Source organism: Nannospalax galili, unplaced genomic scaffold, assembly GCF_000622305.1.
Source record: "Nannospalax galili isolate Female #2095 unplaced genomic scaffold, S.galili_v1.0 scaffold137, whole genome shotgun sequence".
Classification (NCBI taxonomy): Eukaryota; Metazoa; Chordata; class Mammalia; order Rodentia; family Spalacidae; genus Nannospalax; species Nannospalax galili.
In genome coordinates this window covers 1,474,293-1,499,688 of record NW_008340203.1, presented here as the reverse complement: position 1 = coordinate 1,499,688, position 25,396 = coordinate 1,474,293, and the positions used below count along the sequence as shown (strand labels likewise).

At 52.9% G+C, this 25,396-nt stretch overlaps 2 protein-coding genes across 2 annotated transcripts; one reads left to right on the top strand and one right to left on the bottom strand.

Moving 5' to 3' along the window:
• Positions 1-841: 841 nt before the first annotated feature.
• Positions 842-9,359, bottom strand: Fkbp10 (FKBP prolyl isomerase 10). Its single transcript, XM_008835259.3, has 10 exons — positions 9,030-9,359; positions 5,490-5,635; positions 4,948-5,137; positions 4,691-4,836; positions 4,185-4,374; positions 3,930-4,075; positions 3,286-3,478; positions 2,736-2,878; positions 2,341-2,504; positions 842-2,004 (listed from the first exon to the last, which is right to left on the bottom strand). Exons 1-10 carry the CDS (start codon positions 9,275-9,277, stop codon positions 1,819-1,821), a joined length of 1,752 nt encoding a protein of 583 aa, XP_008833481.1. The 5' UTR covers positions 9,278-9,359; the 3' UTR covers positions 842-1,818.
• Positions 9,360-9,876: 517 nt separating this feature from the next.
• On the top strand, positions 9,877-16,274 carry P3h4 (prolyl 3-hydroxylase family member 4 (non-enzymatic)). Its single transcript, XM_008835258.3, has 8 exons — positions 9,877-10,752; positions 10,851-11,003; positions 11,125-11,296; positions 12,123-12,251; positions 13,033-13,178; positions 13,713-13,796; positions 15,550-15,694; positions 15,902-16,274. Exons 1-8 carry the CDS (start codon positions 10,279-10,281, stop codon positions 15,922-15,924), a joined length of 1,326 nt encoding a protein of 441 aa, XP_008833480.1. The 5' UTR covers positions 9,877-10,278; the 3' UTR covers positions 15,925-16,274.
• The last annotated feature ends 9,122 nt before the right edge of the window (positions 16,275-25,396 follow it).

Below are 25,396 nucleotides of genomic sequence, written 5' to 3'. Positions count from 1 at the left end.
TCTTGTGCCTTCCAGGAGGGACAAGGCTCCTCTCCATGCTCTCCTGCAGGCCCCTCCGCTGTGGATATGTACCCTCAGCAGCCCAAGGCTCTTTCTACCCAGAGGCTTCTGGTTAGACCCAAGGAAGGAGGGAGCAGGAGGCTCTCCATCTGGCATCTTGATCCCAGAGGCCATGGCAACAGCCTGATTTGTCTCCTTTCTGTCCCAATCCTTGGGTTTTTAAAGCCCTCTCCTAGGCTGGGGAGATGGCCCAATCAGTGAAATAAAGGCCTGCGATGCAGACATGAGGACCTGAGTTTTAACCTCAGAATCCATTTAAAAAGTAAGGTATGACACATGCCTATAATCCTAGCTCAAGGGAGGTCCTGGGGTTTGTTAACCAGCCAATCTAATCTATGATAGTCAATGTGAGACCGTCTCAAAAAATAAGGTAGAGGGGCTGGAGAGATGGCTCAGCTCTTACAGAAGACCTGGGCTCAAATCCCGGCACTCACATGGTGGCTACTAACTGTCCTAACTCCAGTTCCAGGGGATCTGACACCCTATTCTTTCCTCCATGGCACTGCATAACACAGGTGCCCTTACATACATGCAGGCAGTATACTCAAAAATAAAGCAGCTGGACGTGGTGGTGCACGCCTTTAATCCCAGCACTCAGGAGGCAGAGGCAGACGGACTGGGGCTACAGGGAGACCCTGTCTCAAAAAAATAAATAAATAAATAAATAAATAAATAAAATATTAAAATAAGGAGGAGGGATTGCAAAGACACCTGACCTCAACCTCTGGCTTACACACACATGAACACATACTCATGTAATAAGTAAATGAAAGACCACTTCTTGAGGCTTTAGGTTTAATCTTTCACAAAAGGAGAAAGGATTGGGTATCAGTTTAGTCTTTGTCCAGAACTCTGCCTACCTCCCTCCCACCCACATTAGCACCAAATGCTGGTTTTCACAGATCTGAAACCCATCTTGGCAAGCTTCCTCACAAATAGCCTTTCCTTGAAGAGAAAGAGCCATTTTTAAGGATGAAAGTCTACACAGAGCCCAGCCCTGATCTGGGAGGCTGAAAGGCAGGCTAGGGTGAGGACCACCTGGCTGCAGTTGCACACATCCAGCAGGGTATGTGCTCCTGGAACTGCCCCTTTCTGAGGAGCCAGGCAGAGCTGAGACAGGAGGACAGGGTCCCCTTGCTCAGATTCATGCCCCTGGAGCTGCCATGATGGGGAATGGAGACAGGGATGGGGTGGGGAGACGGGATAGGACAGTACAAATAAAGGGCGCAAGCCAGGCATGGTGGCACGCCTTTAATCTCAGCACTGGGGAGGCAGAGGCAGGAGGACCTCTGTGAGTTTGAGGCCAGCCTGGTCTACATAGTTCCACATCAGCTGGAGCCACAGGGAGACCCTGTTCCAAAAAGACCAAAACAAAACAAAAAAACAAAGGGCACATTTGGGGAAATGAAGGACAGAGAAGCTGAGGCTTGCTAAGAGTCTAGGGATCCGATGGGAGGCCTAAGTGTGGAGTCAGGAATGGTCCTAAGCAGCCTTCAGTACTCTGCCCCCAAAATGGCTTTTTACCCCAAATACTTTAAGGAAGAGATCTGGGGTTGGAAGAGGAAAATTGGCATAGAGGTCAGTGCTGTGGACTGGAAGCCACACAGCTGGTGGGAAAACCACAACAGTCTCCTGTGACCGTGGCTCCCAGAGTTACCCCACTGAGGGATGAGGGAGCGGGGCTGGCAGGCCAGTCCTATCACCACTGACCCCCAGCAGAGGGCCTTTGTGTCTGAGGCTAGGCTGGGCCCCTTGGCCTCAGAGCTCCTCATGGACCCGCTCCTGATCCTCATCTGACTTCAGCTTCAGTTCCTCAGCTGTGATCTTGCCGTCCTGGTTTCGGTCCTGATTTTGGAACATGTCTCTTATGGTTTTGTCAGGGTGCTGCCCAGGCATGAGGCGTCCTTTGCCCTCATTCACTTGAGTCTTGATGAAGGAGGAGAACTGGGGGAGGGAAGAGCAGAGGATAATGGGGTGAGGCTGACCAGCTGTGGGTGGCCTTGGAAAGGGCCCCCCAGGTAGAGGCCAGGTAGTAAGCCTGCCTGTGCCTTCCCACCTCAGTAAGGCCTGGCAGAGTGGCGGGGGGCAACATAGGAAAGGTTGGTAAAGTGGAGGGTATGACTTGGAGGCAGATGGGGTCATGACAGCCAGATAGGACAGGTTGCACAGTATGCAGGAAGAGATGGCCTGAGCTCAGCACAGGGGCAGCAGGATAGGTGACCAAAGGGTGGGTGTGCACGCTGGCTTCCTGGTTGGGGTGTGACTAAGCTCCTGACCCACCTCCTCCAGGGGCACTTCTCCATCTTTGTTGAGATCCATGTCTTCAAACAGATTGGCAGAAGGGTTTTGGTGCCACACAAACAGGTAGCCTTCGGGCAGGCCATCCTCCCGGGACACCAGCTCCACCTCAAAACGCAGCACAGCACTTCCAGGGACACCTCGGGCTGGAGGGAGGAAGGGAAGAAGGGAGGGCGAAGGGGAGAACAGGGTTCCAGTGGGGTCTGCAGCTGAGTCTTAGCACAGGCCTCGGTTTCCCTTTCTAGGGAAAGGGGCATGGGATGTTTACAGAACTATCCTGAAAGCTTTCCTGACCCTGCCCACCAGCCACCAAGGCCTGAGACCGGTAGGGGCAAAGTTGTGGGAACGCCTGTGGGGTCCGGGTCATTGTCCCTCACCTCCACTCTCCCCGTGGGCCAGGTGTGGGGGTACAATGAGCTGCCGCCTCTCTCCCACGCACATGCCCTGCAGGCCCCTGTCCAAGCCTTCGATCACTTTGTTGGCCCCCAGGGTGGCCTCTTGGGGGGCCCCATAGTCGTGGCTGAGGGGGAGAACAGATTCCCTGGTCAGTATCAGTCCTCACCCAAGCATGCAGTTTCCCACCAGGAGCCCCAGTTCAAGTCACTCCTGGTGCACATGCACCAGCAGAGCGTAGAGGCCCAAAGGGCGCAGACTTGGGATGCCTGAGGGTCAGTTTCCCCATCATAAAGGGATGGTACTCTCCCCTCCTTCAGTTTCAACACCCCTCTACACACCCTACCCCACCCCATCCCACTTCTCCTGCCATCCATGCTTATGGCTCCCTACGGCTCACTGAGTTGGATACTTGTGGAGGAAGTGAGAGATTGTGGGACCCAGAGAGAGGAAAGCATGTAAGCAAGCTTTTAGAAGTCTGCCCACCTTCCCAGTCCTGGCCCTGCCCAGCCCTGGCCCTGCCTTGGAACCTACGAAGAAAAGAGCCTGGTGCCATCCAACAGAGAGCAGTTGTAGTGGTAGCGAATGAAGTCTCCGAGCTTAGAGGTCTCATTGCAGGTCTCAGGTGGCCGGAACAGCGTCTTGATTTCTACAGGGTCCTCAGGGTTGTGGAAGTCGATGACAAGCACGTCGAAGATGAGCACGGCTGAGCCAGGGATCTTATCTCCTGAGAACAGATGGGGGTGTGGATCAGCTCGGGGCTCTGGGTAGAGGATGCTGGCTGTTTCCATGGGGCTCAGACTGACCCCCTCTCCCTCCCCCCAGGGGTCATATCAGATGGCATGTGCCAGAGGGCTTCCTACATCCTGCTGTTGGGGTGATGGGGCAGGGAGGCAGGAAACCTTTTCTACCCATCATCTTTTAAGTTCCCAGAGCACCACAGGCCTTTTTGTTCTACGGGATTCTGCTGGGTCTATTCCTCCTTAACTACTCCATGTCTACTAAGAGAGGGGGAATGGGGCCTGCCCTGGTGGAATGGAGTGGTCTACTTGTGAGAATCTGATGGATGACTAAGTATAAACGGAATGAATGTTTGAATAACGAAAGGGGCATCAGAGGCTGAATCCCAGGAGCACAGTTCAGAGGAGTTGAACAGATGGCCTGAGAACCAACCTTACCAGTTCCGTTCTCCCCATAGGCAAGGTGCGGGGGCACGGTGATCCTCCGGCGCTCCCCTATGCACGCACCCTGCAGCCCCTGGTCCATCCCGGGGATGATGTAACCCTGCCCGACATAGGTATTGTAGGTGTGGTTGCGGGAGTAGCTGCAATACAGGGAGAGGGATGGGGAGGGAGTCAAAGGGGCCCCACCTCTTCCAGGCAGCTCAAAGTTGTCCCTGGTCCCCATCTTCCTGTCTCAAGACATCCCCTGACCTGGAATCAAAGAGGGTGCCATCCATCAAGGACCCATTGTAGTGGTAACGCATGAAGTCCCCAGCCACCGCTCGCCGGTCACAGTCCGTAGGCAGCTCCAGCGTCTCTAGCTGGACTGTGTCCTTCGGGTTGTGGACATCAATCAGTAGGACATGGAAGACCAAAGAGGCCTGAGGGGGGATCACAGTCCCTGGGGAGGGCATAGAGCTTGAACCATACAAGTGGGGAGCAACCCCAGGCTCAGCAAGGGGCCCCATGCAACAAGACCTATGCTGCGGTTCTCTTATCTTCCTCCTTTGGGAGTTGGGTTTCCCCCAGAGCCATCACCAGCCCACACTGAGCCTTTGTGTGAATCAAAATAAAGAAACCCTGTTTAGGGAGAGAGACAATCTCTGCTTGTCTCCATGGCCAGATGCCCATGTACAGTATACAACCTGAACAATTCTATGTGGAGTCCTGGTTTCTCCTCTTCTGGAGAATTCTCTTGCGTCCCTGCCTGCCCTTACCATAGCCTTTCTCCCCATAGGCCAAGAAGGGAGGAATGATGATCTTCCTTTTCTCTCCAGGACACATGCTCAGCAGTCCCTGGTCCATGCCCTTGATCAGCCAACCAGAGCCCACGTATGTGTCATAAGTGCCGCCCCTACTGTAGCTGCAGAGAATGAGGCAGAGATGGTGTGGCTGGATGTGGGCCAAGCAGGATGGACCTGGGTTCGTCTCTTGATCAGGATTTCCAGCCCTCAGGGCTCCCCTGGAATCCTACCTGCTGTCAAAGGCAGTGCCATCCAGCAGGGTGCCGTTGTAGTGGTAGCGTACAAAGTCGCTGTCCTGCACCATGCGGGGGCAGTGAGGTGGGCGCAGAAGGATGCTCGTCTGCACTGTGTCTGCCTTGTTCCACACATCCAGCAGGACCACATCAAAATAGAGGGTGGCATCTGGGGGAATGAGCCCCGCTGTGGGGAAGCAGCAGCAGCTAAGTTTGCAGCAGCCCCTGCCCCCTCAGCAGAGGCGTGGAGGTCTGAGAGCCCTTCTACCCAACTTCACACCTTCTTCAACAACTCCTACAGTACCTCTGCTCCCAGCTACCAGTTCCTTCCTAGGCAAGCTGTGACTCCACCCTGGGCCCTGTATCCAACAGCTCTCTTCTCAGAGAGGGGAGATGGAAATGCTGGCCACAGCTGACACCATTCAGATGGCATGCACAGCATGACCCCAGCCAAGTCATTCAACACCACTGAGCTTCTGCTTTCTGACTCTGTTCCTGCTTCTCACCCTAGCCCCATGCCTGTGTCCTGGCCTCCTTACCGACACCAATGCTGCCATAGCCCAGATGGGGAGGCACGATGAGGCGGCGGCGCTCGTTGACACACATGCCCATGAGGCCACGATCCATGCCAGTGATGAGGCGACCCACGCCCACCACGATGGCCACCAGGGTGCTGCGGTCATAGCTGGGGGATAGGTAAGGGGATAGGTAAGTGTGCCCACAGCCACAGGATGCCCTTTGTCCACAGTCTCATACATACAAGTGTGCAAACACGCTAGTCACTTCGCTAGGCGTGTTCCAGATACACGTGCTCCTCTCTTCCTCTCCAAGTCCTTCTCCTGGGCCAGCCCTGATGCCCATCTTAGGATAACAAGAGGGAAGTCCCAGAGGAGGTCAGAGGCTTTTACTCCCCTCAAGAAGAGTAGGGTGGAGCAGACAGGCCTGCCTGCTACCTCTATTGCTATTGCCAACAGCATAGCTCAGAAAGCAAAGGGGCATTTATTGAGCACTTACTATATGCTAGATCAAGTGCTTGGCACTTTATATTTGTTACCTTACTGAATTGCCTCCCCATGTTTTTAGTGTTTTGTTGTGGTGGTTGTTGTTGTGCGTGTGGGGGTGGGATGCTGGGGACTAAATCTAGGGCCTCGCATATGCTAGGCAAAGTGCCCTGCCACAAACCTATATCCCGGCCCTGTTTTAATTTTCCTTAAGAGAAAAATTAAGACCTGACGGACTCAGCAACCTGCCTAAGGTCACAGTTCCTGTTTTTGCCACTGACCATCTGTTCTCCAAGGCAGGGCTGGGAAGCAGAACTGGCCAGAGGTGAGTTGTAGAGCAGCCTTCCTAAAAAGAAGGCCTGCACAAACCCTGCCCCAGCTCCTCTCATCCACTGTCTGCAGTAAAGAGGAGGCTTTTTTATTTAAAAAAAAAACAAAAAAACAAAAAAAACCCACTTTTTAATGGGAACTGGAGAGATGGCTCAGGGGTAAAGAGCAGTGACTGCTCTTGCAAAAGACCCAGGTTCGATTCCCAGCACCCACATGGCAGCTTTGAACGGTCCTTACCTCCAGTTCCAGGGGAATCTGACGAAGCCCTCTTCTGACCTCTGTGGCATTGCACAACATGGGTGCACTCACATACATGCAGGCAATACACTCATACATATAAAATAAAAATAATAAATAAAATATTTAAAAAAAATTTTTAATGGGAGCTGCAGAGATTGTTCAGCAGTTAAGAGCACTGGTCCACTTGCAGAGAACCTGGGTTCAATGCACCCATATGGCAGCTAACACCATCTGTAACTCCAGTTCCAGGAGATCCAGTGCCCTCTTCTGACCTCTGCAGGAATTGCACAACATGGTATACTTACATGCAGGCAATACACTCAAACACATAACATTAAAAATATATATTTTATTTTTTAAAACTTTAAAAATGGCTGGGCCTGGTGGCACATGCCTTTAATCCCAGCACTCGGGAGGCAGAGGCAGGAGGAGGTCTGTGAGTTCGAGGCCAGCCTAGTCTACGAGTTCTAGGCCAGCTGGGGCTACAGGGAGACCCTGTCTCAAAAAGACCAAAAAACAAACAAAACTTTTAAAAAATATTTGTGTTTATGTCTGTATGAATGCATGCACATGTATGTGTGCATCTGAGTGCACATGCAGAGGTCAGAAAAGGACACTGGGTGTCCTTCTTGGTCTCTATGTGCCTATTCTTTTGAGTTAGGCTCTTTCTCTGATGTGGGTGTGTATAGGATGACCAGCTTCTTATATGCTTGTTGGGATCCAAACTCTGGTCTTCATGATTGCACAGCAAGAGACTGTAACCCCTGAACCATCTCGCTAGCCCCTCTTTTTTCTTTTTTTCTGAGACAGGGTCTCACTATGTAGACCAGGCTAGCCTCAAAGTCACAGAGATCCACCTGCCTCTGCCTCCCGAGTACTTGGATTAAAGGTGTGCCTGCATTGTTCTTTTTTGATAGGGTTTCATGTATCCCAGGAAGGCCTCAAACTCCCTATATAGCCAAGAATGATCTTGAACTTCTGATCTTCCAGGCTACTGGAAGAACTAGGATTACATGTGTGGTATGTATCACCTCTTGTAGTTTATGTGGTGCTGGGAACCAAACCCAGGACTTTGTGCATGCTAAGTACTCAACACTTAGAAACCAGATCTTGGCCAGGCTTGAGAGCTGCCCCCAATCACTGCACCACTGTGGAAGCTGTCACTCACCTTTCTCACTTGTATGTCAGCCTGGGATGTAGGTGCCTTTCCTATGCCCAAGTTTCAGACAAAGAGTGAAGATTAAAGAGACAAAATTCCCGGGCTGGAGGGATGGCTCAGCGGTTAAGAACACTGGTTATTCTTGCAAAAGACTCAGGTTTGAATCCCAGCACCCACATGGCAGCTTACAACTGTCCATAACTCCAGTCCCAGGGGATCCGACAGCCTCTTCTGACCTCCGAGGGCACTGTAGGACATGGGCGCACTTACCTACATGCAGGCAATACACACATACACATAAAATTTTAAAAAAAATAAATAAATTTTTAAAAAAGAAAGAAAATTCCTCCTCTTTTGTCATAGCCTGGATTTGAACCCAGGGTCTTACACTATGGTGATGGTATTCTAGTTCAATATACAGTCTGTCTCCAAAGTCATGACCACTAATTGCCTGTGGGCTGAGTTGTGTGTTTCAGAGAAGAAAACGTTTGAAGGGTGACTCCCTGGTATAGAGGTTTGAGTGTGATAAAGCCTGAAGTTTACCCCACAGCCTGGCAGGAGGCTGGTACATAGCTCTACCTTGCCAACCATCAAGGGGGATTTACCAAGAGCCTGAGTCAGACTAGAAGCCCATCTATCAAGCCAAAGTGGACAAGACAGGAGGCCGTGCTGGTTGTTAGAGCTAAAGTAGAGGAGCTGGGAGCTCCAGGAGCCCTGGAGGAGGCAGAAAAACCCTTCCAGGCGCCCAGGGTGGCATGTCAGACCTAGTGACACGTGGATAGCTGGTCAAAGCAGCAGCTATGGCCTACTTCTAAATTATAATGCCCATTCTGCTTAAGGCTTGCCCTGGCTGCTCTAAGCCCCCAGGCCCTTAAGGAAAAAAAAAAAAAAAAAAAAAAAGTTAATTCTCTTTTAACTACAAAGGCACAGAAAACTCTGGCATAGAACCAGACAGGGAGCCAGGGCGTGTGTTAAGGTAGGTGGTCCCAGGCTGACTGTCCATCCAGTCATCCCAGGTTTCACATGTAGTAGTCCCCTTCCCCACAACACTGTGTACCAGGGTACACCCATGTCCTTAAATAAGGCACTGGTGGATAAATGGAGAACTTCGCCTGATTTATCAACTATTCTGGGAGCTGGGAGCTGGTGTGGGGCCTTTCGAGAGAGTTGAAGGTGTGGAGTTGAGGGTGGAAGACATCTTTGAGAGCATTCGAGCCCCCCCCCACCCCGGGTGTCGCTTGGGGTTAGGAATTATGGAATGAATACAAGGATGCAGAGCTTAAAAGGGAGCAATATGTCCTGGAAGCTCAGGAAAGGGGTGGTGAGTCTGGGGGTGCCCAACCCCTTACCTCGAATCGAACCTTTTCCCATCCTCAAAAGTGCCATTGTAGTGGTACCGCACAAAGTCCCCCATCTGCACTTCTCGGGGACAGGCCCTGGGGATGTGGTACCTCTCAATGACCACATCTTCCAAGGGGGCTCCAGCCGGGCTGGAACGGCCCAGCCCCCTCTCCAAGGCCTGCAGCAGGAACAGCAGCAGCAACGGCAGCAGGGGGAACCGGCAGAGGGTGTGGCTGGGGGACCCTGGAGCGAACATGGTGCCCGGAGCGAGGACGCTGGCGGTGAGGGAGAACGCCAGCAGCCAACCTCCTTCCCCCTCCTCCCGGAGCAGACTCCCCCCCTTCCTGTCCTCTTTCCCCACCCAGCCCTGGCGGGTCCACGTGGAATGGGGGCTGGGGAGACTGAGCTGGCCGGGGCGGGGTGATGTTTGTGGAATAGGAGGAGGGGGCCATGCTGAGAGTTTATGGAGTCCCAGGAATTGGCCACAAAGATCTCAGTGTCCCCCCCACCCTCCCAACACACACCCCGGGTCCCTCCGGGGCTGAGACCCGGGGCCTGGCCGGGAAGAAGGTTCGGGAAAGATGAGAAGCTTGAGTGAACTTCCAAAAAGAAAAAGTCTTTTTTCCAGAGTCCCTGGGTCCTAAAGCCGGGCGGAGGCATCCCTTGCTTCTTTCCCAGGCACCCCAAATCTAGGCCCCTCTGGCCGATGATGAGGGGGGTAACCTGAGGGATATTTCAGCGCTACCCCACTCGAGCTCTCCTTCTGCGGGGGGGACGTCTGCGGGGGAGGTGATGTTTATGTGTGGGGGCGGGACTCTAGGTGAAAGGCAGCTTTGTCCTGCAAAAGCCAGGTTGCAAGGAAAACTTTGGGGACACCGGGATCGAGGTTGGTGTTGTCTATGCCAGGTGTACGGATAAAGCCAAGTGCGCGTCTCCCGACGGCGGAGAGGGTGCAAAGGGGGCGCTGGGAGAAAGGACCAGATTCTGGGGCTGCATTAAGGGGCTTTCTAGGCGTGAAGAGTAGCCCCACCCGCCCCCGTGGGCCGAGAGGAAGACTCCCAGTGCAGAAAGTCGGCCCACGTAGCGGACTGGGGCATCATCTGGCCAGCTGATCGAGGGGAGACCCAGCCACCCCACCCCCTCCTCTCCGGGTGCCCGGCGCTAAGACCCAGCAGGCGCGCCGTGGGCCCTGGCCGTCCCTCCGCCTGCCCGGCAGGGCCGTGTCTGCTCCGGGAGCCTCGGGGCAGTCGGCGGGGCATGGCTCCCGCGGCGTGGGGGCTGCTGTGGCTGCTGCTGGGCAGCGCGGGCGCGCAGTACGAGAAGTACAGCTTCCGGGGCTTCCCCCCCGAGGACCTGATGCCCCTGGCCGCGGCCTATGGCCACGCGCTGGAGAAGTACGAGGGCGAGAGCTGGCGCGAGAGCGCGCGCTACCTGGAGGCGGCGCTGCGGCTGCACCGGCTGCTGCGGGACAGCGAGGCCTTCTGCCACGCCAACTGCAGCGGCCCGGCCACCTCGCAGCCCGCGCTGGGCCCCGACGGCCACGGCCACGACGGCGGCGAAGACTGGGCACGCGAGCTGCGGCTCTTCGGCCACGTCCTGGAGCGCGCCGCCTGCCTGCGACGCTGCAAGCGGACGCTGCCCGCCTTCCAGGTCCCCTACCCGCCGCGCCAGCTGCTGCGCGACTTCCAGAGCCGCCTGCCCTACCAGTACTTGCACTATGCACAGTTCAAGGTGGGCGTCGCCCGGGCCCGGCGTCCAGTGTCCCCAGAGCTCGCGGCCCACGGGGCATCCAAGGCCCCACTGACCCGCTCCCCACGCCCCTCCACCAGGCGAACCGGCTGGAGAAGGCGGTGGCGGCGGCCTACACCTTCCTGCAGAGGAACCCGAAGCACCAGCTGACTGCCAAGTATCTCGGCTACTACCGGGGGATGCTGGACATCGGGGATGAGTCCCTCACGGACCTGGAGGCTCAGCCCTACGAGGTTGGGGGAGAGCGAGGGAGGGCTGGCCCTGATGTGCGCTCCTAGTACCCTCCCCTAAACTTGACATACTTAAGGAGCCATCGGGGTTCCCCTGTTTCCCCCCTGCCATGCTTACCCACAGGCCGTATTCCTCCGGGCTGTGAAGCTATACAACAGCGGAGACTTCCGCAGCAGCACAGAGGACATGGAGCGGGCCCTGGCCGAATACCTAGCAGTCTTTGCTCGGTGTCTGGCTGGCTGTGAGGGGGCCCACGAGCAGGTGGACTTCAAGGACTTCTACCCAGCCATAGCAGGTATCTCCACTCAGACCCCTGAGGGCATAGCTCACCCACATGACCTGTAACATGTATGGTGCCTCTACAAGGTGTTTGGGAGATACACAGGAGTTAGAAGTTTTTTCCCTCAGTTCCCAAGGAGCCTTCTGTCAGCTGATAGAGATGCTGGGTACACGGGGTCTGGGCATCATGAAGAGGCAGGGACACTCCAGAAGGGTCTGGAAAGCTTGGGGGTCACAGACTTTCCAGGCTAAGAGCAATGCAGATTCAAAAAGATGCTATAGCTGGGTTTGGTGGCTCACACCTGTAATCCCAACACCTGGGAAACTGAGCTAGGAGGATTGCTGAGTTTAAGGCTAGCCTGAGGGCCTACATAGTTAGTTCCAGCTTGGGCTACAGTGTGAGACCCTGTTTCAAAAACAAAATCAAAAGATGCTGAGTTGATACTTGTTACCTCTGTGTAGAAAGTATTTGGGGGAGAAATCACAGCTGGTCTCTGGACCCCTAACCCTAGGGTCCCTCAAAGGGTTTGAAGACAAGGAAGAAAGGGCTGTCCTTAGCCTCTCTGTCTGGGCCCTGTCTCACCTCAAAGCCCTCCTGTTATTTTCCCAGAACTCTTTCTGATGTTGGATGGGGGGTTGAGCTGGGAATAAAAAGTACTTCCCAGCCCAAATCACATTGTGTGTGCCATGCACTTCACACACGTTAAGAGTAATGCAATAATCTCAACAAGGCGGTACTTTCTGGACGGGAAGCAGGTTCCATAGGCAGAGCCGGGCTTTGGTCTTCACCAGGGTAACGGGGTTAGCACACCACCAGCCCCTCACTGTCATTTCCTGTCCAGATCTCTTTGCAGAGTCCCTGCAGTGCAAGGTGGACTGTGAGGCCAGTCTCACCCCCAACGTAGGTGGCTACTTTGTCGATAAGTTCATGGCCACCATGTATCACTACCTGCAATTTGCCTACTATAAATGTAAGCTTCCTGAGTGGGTTGGGTGGTGCTGGTGGGGATAAGGGGTATTGGAAAGGACAGACTGGGGCCTCCTGGAGTCATGGGGAGCTGTCCTCAGATTGAAGACCCTGGGGAAGGGCAGGAAAGGCTGGGCTAGTGGGGACGTGGGAAGAAACTCAGGGGGTCTAGAGCAGGTGAGAAGTCTTAGTGAAGAATTAGAGGATCTCTCAGCCTATAGACTAGGTCAGCACCATGCCATTGACATTCCTGGACACATTCTTCAGATTAAACCGAAGCTCCTAGAGGGCAAGGGATTATTAATTAGCCTTGTAACAGGAACCTGGGACTCTCCTCATGTAGAGGTCCTGCCATCGGCTGGCATTGGGGTACAGTCCAGGTTTCCTATACCCCAGGAATGCCAGGCTTCAGGGGCTAGAGCTGTGTGTGGAAGGGCTGAGGCCCAGGGACCAGGAGACCATGGACCTGAGGACCTCTAATTCTCCCACACTGTCAGTCTTCAGCAATACCAGCCAATGCAGTTTATCTACTCCCTCCACCCCCGCCTCCCATCTCTCGTCTATAAAATGCAGTGGTAATGAATGAGGCAGTGGTGAGTCACGTAGGGTACACCCAGGGCCTGCTAAATTGCATTCTTTCGGGTGGGGTGAGGAGCCAGTAGGCATTCTGGGAAGCAGCTAGGAACAGGGGTATCAGACTGAGTTAGGAAGTGGGCATGGAGTGGGCTGAGTGGGCTGCCTTTAAAGGGAAACTTCAGGGCTACCCTTCTCTAACGTGTGTCCAGTGAACGATGTGCGCCAGGCTGCCCGAAGCGCTGCTAGCTACATGCTCTTCGACCCCAAGGACAGTGTCATGCAGCAGAACCTGGTGTATTACCGATTCCATCGGGCTCGCTGGGGCCTTGAAGAGGAGGACTTCCAGCCCCGGGAGGTGGGCACTGCCTTTGGGAGCATTTGCTACTTGTGCAGTTTTGTGGCTTGGTGAAAAAAAAAAAAAAAAGGAAAGAAAAAGAAAAGAAAACTCCTGGCTTCTTTGGAAGGCAGAAAAGGAAAGCAAGAGAACTATTATGGGCTGTGGTTAGAGTCCAGGCTTGAGCGACCACACTTGCCTGCTTCCCCACCTCACTGTGGCCCTCTGAGCTTCCCCAGGGAACTGCTAGCCTGAACCAATGAGAAAACCTCTGTGGGTGTAGGGCAAGGCTGGAAAACATGGGCCCCATAGTGCCACACCTGCTTTCCTTGCCCATGGCAGACATTACTAAAGGACTGAAGCACTCTTCCTCCCTGAACCCTCAGAATCCTTAATCCAGTGTTCCAGGTATCTAGGATTATTCTGTGAGCTGATATGTTTTCCTAGATTCCTGAGCTGGAAAAGGACCAGTGGGTTGGGATCTTAGGAACCCTGTCTCCCTGCCATCTGGTAGCGGGGTCCAGTTCACCCCCATCCTTCCTTCCCTTCTCCCAGGAGGCCATGCTTTACCACAACCAGACCTCTGAGCTTCGGGAGTTGCTGGAGTTCACACACATGTACCTGCAGTCAGATGATGAGGTAAGTGGCTCCCAGTGAGAGGCTGGCCATGACTGGGACACTTTGGGCCCTTTCCTGAGGCAACCATGTGAGGCAGCCCCAGCTGTTGGCAAACAAGAGTTTCCTGTCTCTCATCTGTACCTTCCCCCTCTCCCGACCTCAGTGTTCCTGTGACCCTTTCTCTGTCCTAGGCCTGTGCCTGCTGGTCCCAGCTCAGATGGTGGCTCTCCAGGGAGCCCTTGCTGCATGTCCTGGCTTCTCCTGGGCTTGCACTGCCAGCACTGACCTTCCTCCTGCCTGGCCATCTGGTCTGGGACATGGAGTTACTTGTAATCCTCATCCATTTTGCCCTGGCCAGCTGGCCTCCTCCACAACCACACTCCAGGATAGGAGACTGAATTATTTTCAGCTTTGCTATAGTGCCTGGCATAATGCTTAGGAACTAAGTTTGAAATAAGCCAGTTGCTGAATGACTGAATGAATGCAGAATGCTGGGAAGGGCCATAGTGTACATCAGAGTGTCGTTTTTGAGACAGGGTCTCCCAGTAGCTGGCCTGGAACTCGATATGTAGACCAGGCTGGCCTTGAACTCATAGAGATTCGCGCGCCTCTGCCTCCCGAGTGCTGGGACTAAAGGCGTGTGATCCCACACCCAGCATGTTGTTATTTTTTGTTGTTTTGGTTTTTTGAGACAGGGTCTTATTATGTAGCTCTGGCTGACCTGGAACTCACAGAGATCTACCTGCCTCTGCTTCCCGAGTGCTGGGATCAAAAGCGTGTACCACCATGCCCAGCTGTACACTAGTTCTGAATGAGGGTTCAGTGGTCTGAATTCCTTGAAGGGCTGCTGTTCAGGCTTGTTTATGCATCTTCCCTTCGTGCATATGCTGTATCCCCAACTCAGTGAACTCAGAGATAGTATTTGCACTGTCACACCTTGCCTAGGTGCTGGTCATATCCAGCTCCATCACTGGGCAGCTGAGTGGCCTCCAGGACAGTCTTAGGTAACGTCTCATACTTCTGCTTCCTTGTCCATTGAATGAGGAAAATAATGCCCTTTGCCTTTTGCTGAGATAAAGTGTACAAAGCATGGAGTATACCACTGGTACACATTAGGTGCTCAGGACACTGGCAGCAGTTTTGATGGCTGTTACCTACCGCTACTGTTTGCCAGACTCCAGGCTTGGGGCTGCGGTAAGCAGATGAGAGGCGCGGTCTGTCTCCCAGGGATCTCATGTGGGAGGCCCGTACTCTAGCTGCAGAGGTCGGCATGGGTGACAGTAGAGTGGAAGGCTCCCAGCCCAGCCAGGGTGATACTCAAGGGCCTCAGCTTGGAGTGGCTGTGTGGCTTTGGCGGACTCTACAAGCCCTCCCAGGTTAGGGGAACAAAGGCATTCCTGGCAGGGTAGCAGTTTGAGCAGACAAAAATGCACAGACCAGCAGTGTTCTCATCGGGTGTGATGATGAAGGTGGGGCTCAGGTGCCTGTGGTGCTGATGCCAGCACCCCGCCTCTGCTGGTGGAGTCCCAGGTGTCACTTAAGGAAGCAGTTTCAGAATGAGACAAACCCTCACATTGCCCTCATGGTAGATGCTGACACTGACTGTGTTCCTGGGGGTGCTCAGGCCTTCCTACCCACTTAGCAAAACACTACCAGGAAACTGCTAGAGTGGGTGGGGCTGAAAGATGGGGCCAGAGGTCTTCTAATGCAAAGGGAGCCCATCTAGATGTGGGCCCAACTATGACTCATCTCCCCCAACCCTGGACTGCTCTAGATGGAACTGGAGGAGACAGAAGCACCCCTGGAGCCCGAGGAACCCCTGTCTGATGCTGAATTTGAGGGGGAGGGTGACTACGAGGAAGGCCTCTATGCAGACTGGTGGCAGGAACCAGATGCCAAGGGTGACGAGGCTGAGGCTGGTCAGTAATGGGTCATGATGAAGGGATTGGGACACAATGTGGGATGAACACCTGGAGCAAAGAGTGTCTCCGTGGGCTAAGGTGCCAGTAGTATGTGGGTGGGGGCTGGGACCCCAGGTTTAAGGGCTTCCAGCCTCCTGTTCAGGCAGTGCTCAAACACCTGCTGGAATGGCAGAACTAACCACTTGCTTTCTCCTTCCTTTTCAGAGCCAGAACCTGAACTGGCGTGAGAAAGGGTTCACTGAACAACCCTTGAGCTCAGGGTGCAGACCAGAAGCAAGAACTATTTATTAAAAACTTAAAATGGACATAGCTGGCTCAGACCCTGCCCTGCCTCTTCTGTGTCCTGGGTCCATAGGGTGGTGACCAAGCTGCTGACTGGCAAGTGAGCTGTTGAGGGGCTCTCCTCCCTGTTGCTCTACCAAGATGGACAGTCTCTTGAAGAAGTTACCAGCTAGAATCCCAGCCTGAGCTGCAGAGGGCCAGTGGGGTCATAAAGAACACTAGGCCTGGAGTTCTGGCACTCAATAAAGGCCAAAGTGGGTGCTCAATAAAACGTGTGTTGAGTTGCCACACCTGGGCCCGTCTCCCAAGGTTGAGAGCTGTATGGGTGCGGGTCCTAGCTTCCAGCCCTCCTCCCCTCCCCTCATCTGTTTATAAAGCAAGCTGACCAACCATGTGACCCTGGAAAGTCTTCTACACCCCTGAGTTCTGAGAGCTGGAGATCCCTGTGAGCAGTGTGCCATCTTAGATCTGCCACCAGAGGGCGTGAAGACACAGTATTCCCTGTAGCCTTGGGAAGGTTTGTGGTTTCAAATTCCTAAGTGGAGATAATTGTATTTTCCTAGTTCCGGTCATTCTTTGGGCTTGTGGCTCTGCAATGAGGAGACCAAAGGACCTTTGTCTCCATTGTTTTTCTTTCTTGGAATTTCCCTAGAGTTAAGTGTACCCAGTCCTGCGCCTGGCCATTCCCTATTCAGAGCTGGCTGGAGCCCCAGTTCAATAGCCAGAGGAACCCTAGGGCTGTAATTTGATGACATGGGCGTTCTTGAAGCACAGTGGGATAGCCAGGGTCCTCTTGGCCAATTTTTGCATTGTCTGGGAGGGGGCAGGACTCTGGAAATGTGGGGGCAAAGATGGTGCCCCCAGTATCCCTGCTCCCATTACCACTCTGTAGCCAGGGAGGTGGGGGTAAAATGAACCCATTCAGTAGGAGAGCAGGGGTCAAGACAACCCAGGTGACAGTTCTGTCTCACTGCCAGGCTCCTAGAGGGCAGAGGCCTCTCTAATGGAGGGTGTGTGAAGTTGACCAGGGAAGGGCAGTCACATTGCCACACCCCTCTCCCCAGGTGCTAGATGACTGGCTCAGGACACACCCACTTCTGTGCCCTAGAGGACTGCTGCAGGCTCTACCCCTTCCCAAGGCTCTGGTCCAAGTCTCTTGGTGTCTGGAGGGAGGACTGGGTCCAGGCTAGGGAACTTCTTTCCTCCCTCCTCCCTTAGCCTCCCTCCCTGCCATAGAAGGGTTTGCTGTGTAATGTTCCCTGACAGTTCCCAGGTACTAGGGTAGCCTGGCCCACCCTGTCCCTCACAGGCTGTTGTGTTGTCAGCGTCCAGTAGCCCACCCCTGCTCCAGGGAGGGGCTGTCCTCCAGGACTGGCACCACACAGTGTGGGGAGCAGGATGTGCCTGAGCGTGTCTGCACAGATGTGTGCTGCTGTGAGCACTAGCTCTGGAATCTGGGCAGTTGGGTGTGGGTCTGAAAGTGCCTGTGGGTCAGAGTACAAAGATCGTGTGTGTGTGTGTGTGTGTGTGTGTGTGTGTGTGTGTGTGTTCCTATGTGCAGATGTCTGAGGACTCTGTGGCAGTTGTGAATCAATGACAACCATGAACCTGTGGTGTCCACATGTCTGAATGTGTGTGTGTCCATATATGAGTGCATACCTGAATGTGGAGGACTTCATTCATTTACATATTCACTGAGTACCTGTTATGTACCAGGCCTGCTGCAGGTGCTGGGCATATGATCATGAGCAAAACAGGCCAATCACCCCGCCCTCACAGAGCTTGTGTTCCACTGGAGACAGGTAGTGAACAATAGATGTTATATAAATTGCTAGTATCTCAGCACTCAGGAGGCAGGGGGAGGAGGCTCCTCATAAGTTCCAGGCCAGCCTAATCTATATAAAAAGCCTATATAGCAAACGTCAGGCCAGCCAGGGCTACATAGGGCATAGGGAGACCCTGTCTCAAAAAAGGGGGGGGGCTTGGTGGGGTGGCACATACCTTTAATCCCAGGCAGAAGCAGACAGATTTCTGTGAGTTTGAGACCAACTTGGTCTACATAGTGAGTTCCAGGTCATATGGGGCTACAGGGAGTCCCCCTCTTAAAAAAGCAAAACAGTTATGCTAGATTTTTCAGATGAGAAACAGCTGCATAAGAGGCATCCAGAGCGCTGAAGGGTTTAAGGATGGCTGTATGTCTGAATGCGCAAATCCAAGTGTGCTGATGTGAGTGCACGTGTTTATCCAGGGAACCCCTTCCAGGCTTTCTGTCAGTCCAGCATGCCTCAGTTCCCCTTTCCCAGGGAGCTACTGGCCCCTCCCACCTCTTCCTGATGCCAGCCTCTCCCTTGCCCAGTCAGCTAGCTCCCCAAACCGGTGAGACAGAGTCCCAGCCAGTCTCCGCTTGGGCCTTCCAGCCCAGCCTCACAGCCCCACCCAGCCCAGATGCTCTCACCTGTCCTCACCCTTCCCACAGGACCCCACCAGCTCCTCTTCAGTTCTGGCTAGTATGATGGGTGGAGGGGTAGGGATGGGTAAAACACACTGGGATGTGACCTCACAGTCCAAACCCAGATATGTCGCAGAAGTGCCCTGGATCCAGAAAGTCCCCATCCAAATGAAAGCATATTTTTACAACTCAGAGTGCTTCCCAAATGCAAGGCATTCAACCATTGTCAAATACTGTACTCTCTGCTCCAGGTGTGTCTAAGGAATGAGAGGCAGCTTGTCCTAGGTTCCTTGGGGTGGCAGGTGTGGTTGTTGAGCTGGTGTTGGAGTTTTTCTCCCCAAATCAATGCTGCTCAGAGGGAGGGAGGGAGTGAAAGGGTGGCCTGGGGCGTGGAGTTGACCTTGTCCCTTTGGACTCTCAGCTGGGGCCAAAGGAGAAGTGGGGAAGAACAATAGATGAAGCCCCTGTGTACAGCCTGCAAGGAGTTTGAAAAGGAAGAGTGAGGAAGGGAAGAGGGGGAGAAAAGGGGGCAAAAGAGACAGGGAGGTAGGGAGGGGCCATTGTCAGGTCCGTGGGATAGAAGTCTCATGTTGGAAGACCTGGGACAGAGTTGTTGGGGTCACAGGATAGTAACTTCCTAAATCCTGAGAGTGTTGGTCAGGGGAGGTAAGAGAGTCCCATGGTACCCCAAATTCTAGTAAACGCCAATGGAAGAAATTCCCTTCTCAGCTTGAAAAAGCACTTATATAAAGCATATCTAATTTATTTTTTTTTTTTTTTTTTTTTTTTTTTTTTTTTTTTTTTTAGTTTTTTGGGGACAGAGTCTTACTACATAACCCTGGCTGGCCTGGAACTTACTATATAGACTAGGCTGGCCTTTACCCGCCCTGCCCCCTCCACCCAACTAGACACCACACCCAACTAGATTATTTTATTGTATGTAATGTGTTTGCTTGAATATATGCATGTGCACCACGTGTGCCTGATGCCCAGAAGAGGGCATTGGGTCCCCTGGGACTGGAGTTACAATAGCTATGAGCCACTAAATAGATGTTGGGAGCTGAACCCTGTTTCTCTTCAAGAGCATCAAGTGCTCTTAACTGCTGAGCCTTCTCTCTAGCTCCTCCCCTTTTAAAACTCAGTCAAATTTAGCAGTGGGGGTTGTTGACAACTTTCATGACATTAATGTTAGTAGTGACAACCCATTACCATGGGTCCAGCCTTGAAAAGAATTCTGAAAGTCATTCTCTGATGTTGCTTGTCCTCTGAGGGAATAGGGTCTCCCCTGGGAACAAAAAGGGGACCCCTTCCCTATGTCAGATGGTTGTGTCCAGCTGGTTCTAAAGTCAATACCTTAACCTGACTGGGGGAGACTTGGCAACAACAGGACCTTGTTCCTCTAATCTTCCACCTTCCTCCAGGCCTTCTTTTGTAGCATCTCTCCCAGGGCTTCCCTGGCAGATAGCCCTGATTTCATGGATGGGAAACTGAGACCCCAATAGTCTATGTTAGACTCTAAGACTGGTGCCTACTCTGAGCTGAGCTGAAACACAGTTCTGACTGACTCCGTTCATGATCACGTTCCAGGAAGACTGGGAATCAGATGAAAGTGTGCTGGGGGCCACAGCAAGCAACCTCAGTGGAAACCCTAGATCGGACCTGTGGACCATCACCCCGTAATCACCACCCGCTTGGGCCCCAGCTGGCGCCAGTGTGCTTGGATACCATCTCTTTTGTCCCCTGAAACAGCCCTTGGGATGAGAGCACCTGTTCTGCAAATGACTCGGGTGGGGAAACTGAGGAGAGGGCGGAGGATGTGCTTGTTTGCCCTCCCCACATCGACATGCTTGACCTCTTGACTACATGGAAGAACTCACTCTTATGATCAAAGTGGAGGCCAAGAAAAGACATTTTCCACTCTGGGTCATTCTCGTCTTCCGAAAGATGAAGCTCAGTTGGAAGAGTGCTTGCCTAACATCCATAAGGCCCCAGGTTCTCTCCTCAGTACCACGTAAACCGGGTGTGGTAGTACATACCTATAATCCCAGCACTTGAGAGCTGGAGGCAGGAGAATCAAGAGTTCAAGGTTATCTGTTACTGCACAGCAAATCTGAGGCCAACCTAGACTGTATGAAACTGTCTGAAAAAAAAGGAGTATGATGTTATGATGTCATGTTCCCTGGGTCAAGACAGAGGGGGCCAGGCCTGATTCCCTCTTTTTACCCTTGGCCACTTGGCTAAAGTCTGTTTTGTGTTGCTGGAAGAGGAGGCTGAGAAAGGACCTGGTTCAAGCCAGTCCAAATGGGAAGTCTGGCTATTCTCCCCTGCCTGGCGCGTGTTGGGAGTAGGGGTTTATGTGAGGGCCTCACAGTCACAGAGAACCTCCCATTACATTTTTTTGTTATCTTGGAATGAGATTTTACACTCCGTCCTAGACATAGTCACAGCCCTGGCCTGGAAGTCAGAAAATGCTTGTTGTATTACTTGAACCTCTAGCACAGTTATTCTGATATCGTTGCTTTGTTTATTTATTTTTAATACATTGGTGTCCTCAACAATGGAAATGTCTCTGGTGCTGGAGCCCCTGCCCTTGACCTCACACACACTCCTATCCAGCTGGCTTCTCTCCATCACCCTTCCTCGCCCCTCCCCTTCACTACTTCCAGGTTCTCTGTTGGGGTCATAAATTACCCATGAGCAGTACGTTGGCTGCTGCTTCAACTGGAGCTGAAGTGCTGATGAAATATTTAAGGATCTCAATTCTCAGATTCCCTGGGGGCCAAAGGAGGAATCTGGCCCAAGACTCCAAGTCCTGCCCCAGTTCCTACTGAGTCGGGGCAGGGCACAGAGACTAGGGAGGTGTGTATGTGGTGGTCTCTTTGCCTCTTCTCTCGTGGTGGTTATGCTTGGTGCCAAAGGTGGTGGCTTAGGTCTAGGTTACTGGTTTGGGTCCCCAGGGAGGGCACCCCTGGCACCAGCAGCTGTCCAGTGTTTTCTGCCATGTCTCTAACTCCACAGTGTTCCTGAAGTTTCACCTCAGCTGACAAATAAAGCCTGAAAAACCATTCCTCGGTTCCTCCCTACTAAACCTCACCTTCCCTGGGGTGGAAAGAGATCTCAAATGTGGGGCGGGGCTGGTATGCAGGAGACAAAGGCTCTGGCTCACTGGTCTGGGACAAAGCCCCCTCCTGGATCCAGCCTCAGTTTTCTCATGTGAGCAAGGGCAGGAGGCTCTGCTTAGTCAATCCCTCCTTCTTCCTAAGAACTTTTCACAGGTGGGAGAGAAAGTCCTTTGTGTGTGTGTGTGTGTGTGTGTGTGTGTGATGCAGATATGCAGATGCAGATATGACCACACCTAGATGCACTATGCACTCAGGCGCTCAGGGGTGGTGGCCTCTCTCTCTCTCTGGGAAGAGCTCCTTGTCAGTGCAGGAATCTCTCCGGGATTGTGGAGGGAAGTGGGGAGGGAAAGGTTGGCAGGGCAGGTGGGGCCCCAAGTATGTCAGCCTGTGCCTGGAGTCGCCCAAGCCAGAAGCAGGAAGCAGAGTGACTCAGGTGGAAGGTCTCACAGGCCCCTCCCTTCACTCCCCTCACAGGATGGGAAACAGCTGCAGGTTGTTCAGGGGATGCTCTCATGAGACCCACTTCAGAGCATGTCAGAAACCTGCCCTGGCACTTTACTGGTGGCAGGGCTAAAGGGGGAGCAGCTGACCTGGGACTTCACTCTGAAGCAGTTGTGGTGGGTAAAGGGGGACAGGCCAGAACAGACATTCTCTGAAGAGATGCTGAGCCCCTCCTGGCTCCCCTTCCCGCACCTCTGGTATCTAGCCCTGGACTGTACTATTTCTGGCCTTCCTATCTCTGTTTTCTCAGCTCCCTGTTTTCCTTTGGGCATTCCATCCCGCCCACATGCCTTGCTGTGAAGTGTCATGTCTGTCGCTGAAGCTACCTCTGTAATTAGGAACCTTCCTTGGCTGGGCACACACCCACAGGACCAGCTGTGGGCAGCTTCTGGCCTCAAGGCTCCTCCCCTGGATCAAGTGCAGCAAAGTAGGCGAGTCTGTCCCTTGCATACATCCTCTAGAGCTTTGTTCCACCCCTCTCTCTGTTCCAGTTCTGGCTGAAGTGGGGAATCTCTTCATCAGGGGGTCTGGGGGTCTCCAGGTTCCTCTGCAGTCAGCCCACTACCCTGAACATCATATGCAGGGGCTAGAGGAAGAGTGGAGAGCGAATGCCAGAGAGCCATCAGTTTCCTAGCGAGCAAGCCATTAACTAAGGGATCGCAGTACAAGGGAACTCCACGATGGCCCCAAAAAACCAAAGGGAAATTTAGAATTCTCACTGTCAGAACATAACAACTCCAGGCAGAGCTGCCCCCAGCCCCAGCCTTCCCTCCCCACCTCTGTCTTTGCCCATCCAACAAAGCCTCTTCCCACCCCACACATAGGTGTTGGTGTCCAAGCCGTGCCCTTCCTTCCATCCTGCCACAGATCTCACAGAAAAATTTATCACTTCTTTGGCCTACCACTACATGTGCCAGGACCTCTGGGACAAAGGACCACAGTACGAAGCTCACAGGTCTAGAAGCAGAGTCAGTGCTGGGTAAGGGACTCCAGGGTTTCTGGTACCTGGTTCAGAAGGGGTGTGAATTCTGTGCAACCTTCTCCTGTTCCTTGGCCCTGTGTGGAGAGTCACAGCTCCAGGAAGGCCAGGTCAGAGGTGGAAGGACAGGGCTTTTAAGGGGTAGGACCCAGGCCGGAAGGCTTCTTCCCCTGGCTTTAAGAATGGCTTTGCCACTGGGGTGATAGATGACCATGCTAACTATGCTTTTAGCTTTCAGTATTGTCTTTGATTCTGGTCTGCTCTCAGAACCTCAGCTGTCAGTGGTTGGTTCTTTGTTGCTGTTGGAAAGTCAGGGCAGAGACCCCTGGGTGATTAAAAGATATAATCATAAGCTTGCATTGACCTTTCTAAAAGTGGCCTTCTCTTAGGCCACCTGAGGCTGAAAAGAGAGGGAGGCTGTGTGTACATGCGTGCATGCGAGTGTGTGTGTGTTTTGTAGAAAAAAATCACTGCCAGTTCCTCAGGAGGGCTCCCCACAACATAAGGATTAGTTTTAAATAAAGAACAGAAACTTGCCAGGTGTGGGAAATGCCTTTAATCCCAGCACTTGGGAGGTAGAGGCAGGCGAATCTCTGTGAGATTGAGGCCAGCCTGGTCTACATAGCGAGTTTCAGGTAAGCTGGGGCTATATAAAAAAGACAAAAGCAAAAGAAAAGAAAACAAAAAACAGAAACTCAGGCTGGATAAGGTAAGCTGTGTAAGTCTGGTGACCTGAGTTTGATCCCCAGAATCCACATAAAGGTAGAAGGAGAGAACCAACTCCACAAAGTAGTTGTCCTCTGAGTCTCTACAGGTGTGCTATGGCACACACACACACACACACACACACACACACACACACACACGCGCACAAATAATTAAAAAGAGATTTTAAAAAAAGAACAGAAACTCTCCTACCTCCTTATTATGGCCCAGAGGCCTCATGGTGAGGGAGAAATGACATCAGTCTGGGAGGTGGCCTGGCTTTCCTGAAACACTGGCTGATTGATGCTCACCTTTTCCTTGTAAAAGTGCCTCTCCAGCCAACAGTCCCTCCTTGTCATCATTGATTTCTGACTCTGGGGCAGCTTGGGATGGGCCACTGGGTACCCTTTCTTTCACTTCTGACTCTCTGGCCCCAGAAAGTTACAAGGTTGAGTTAATCAGTTAATATGTCTTGGTGGCCCAAGGCCTCCACTGTTGCTGAGCTCCAGGTAAGAGAAATGAGGTTAAACTGCAGGAATACGAAGTGACGCTAAACATCAGAAGAAACCCACCACTGTCAGAGAAAGGAGACCCGGGCATTTGCTCTAAGGGAGGCTGGAGAATTTCCCTTTTTTGGAGATTTGTCAAACACAGAAATTCTTGCCTTTAAAGGCTTAGAAACAGAAGATTGAGTAAGATGGCCTTGTGGCCTTTCCTTCAAGTTCAAGCTACAGGGAAGACCATGGTCACAGCAGTACGTGTCTCTGTTCCTAGGTACCTCCCTCTCCCCAAGAGACTAAATCCCCTGTGTAGACAGCTGACTCCAGGAAAGACTGTTTTCTGATCCCTTTCTGTATGCGCAGATGCAGACAAAGCCTCAGTGCCTGGCAGGCGCATAGTGGAAGTTTGGGAAGAACGAAGGAAATCCATCCATCTGGGAGGTACTGGTTCTCCTCTGATTGCACTGCTGCTTCTGCTGCTGGATGGAGCCTCCACCCAATCCCAGCCTGGGAGGGAGTTTAGCATTGGCCCTGGCATGTAGGAGCTTGTTCCATGCTAAAACAAGCAGGGGTGCCTTTTGGGGACACACAGACTTTATTTCAAAGACCCAATTCCTCCCCTTCTCCGTTCCACCTAGGCCTCTCCACCCCTCTCTGCAGCCCTCCCTTGTTTTTTGGTTGAAGTCAGGAGACAGGCAGAAGAGAAGCCTGGCAGGGGCTCAGAAGTGGTGTATGTCTGGGTGGGGGTGGGGTGGGAAGGGTGCATGGGTGTGGGCAGAGGTGGAACCTTAGCAGAGGCTGCAGCTTGGGATGGTGAGTTCTGGGCTGACCACTGCACTACGTGGAGGATGGTGCATAGGCAGGTGGAGCAGGGGAGAAGTAGAGATAAAGATCTCCAGATAAGCTAGGGGAGTACAGGAGTCAGGGGAACAGGGCAAAGGGGAGTGGCCCTGGCATCCTGGCATGTGGAGCAGCAACTAGATCCAGACGTTGCTATCTCCCTGCCCCTTCCAGGAAGACTTCTTGGTTGGCACACGTATTAAGTAAGCCTCATTCTGTTCTCTACTGGGGAATGTGGTCAGACATTGATAGGCTATCTTCATCTAGAGTTATTCTAGCCTATCCTGTGTACTCAATTTGGTCTACAAAGTGTGTGGTGTG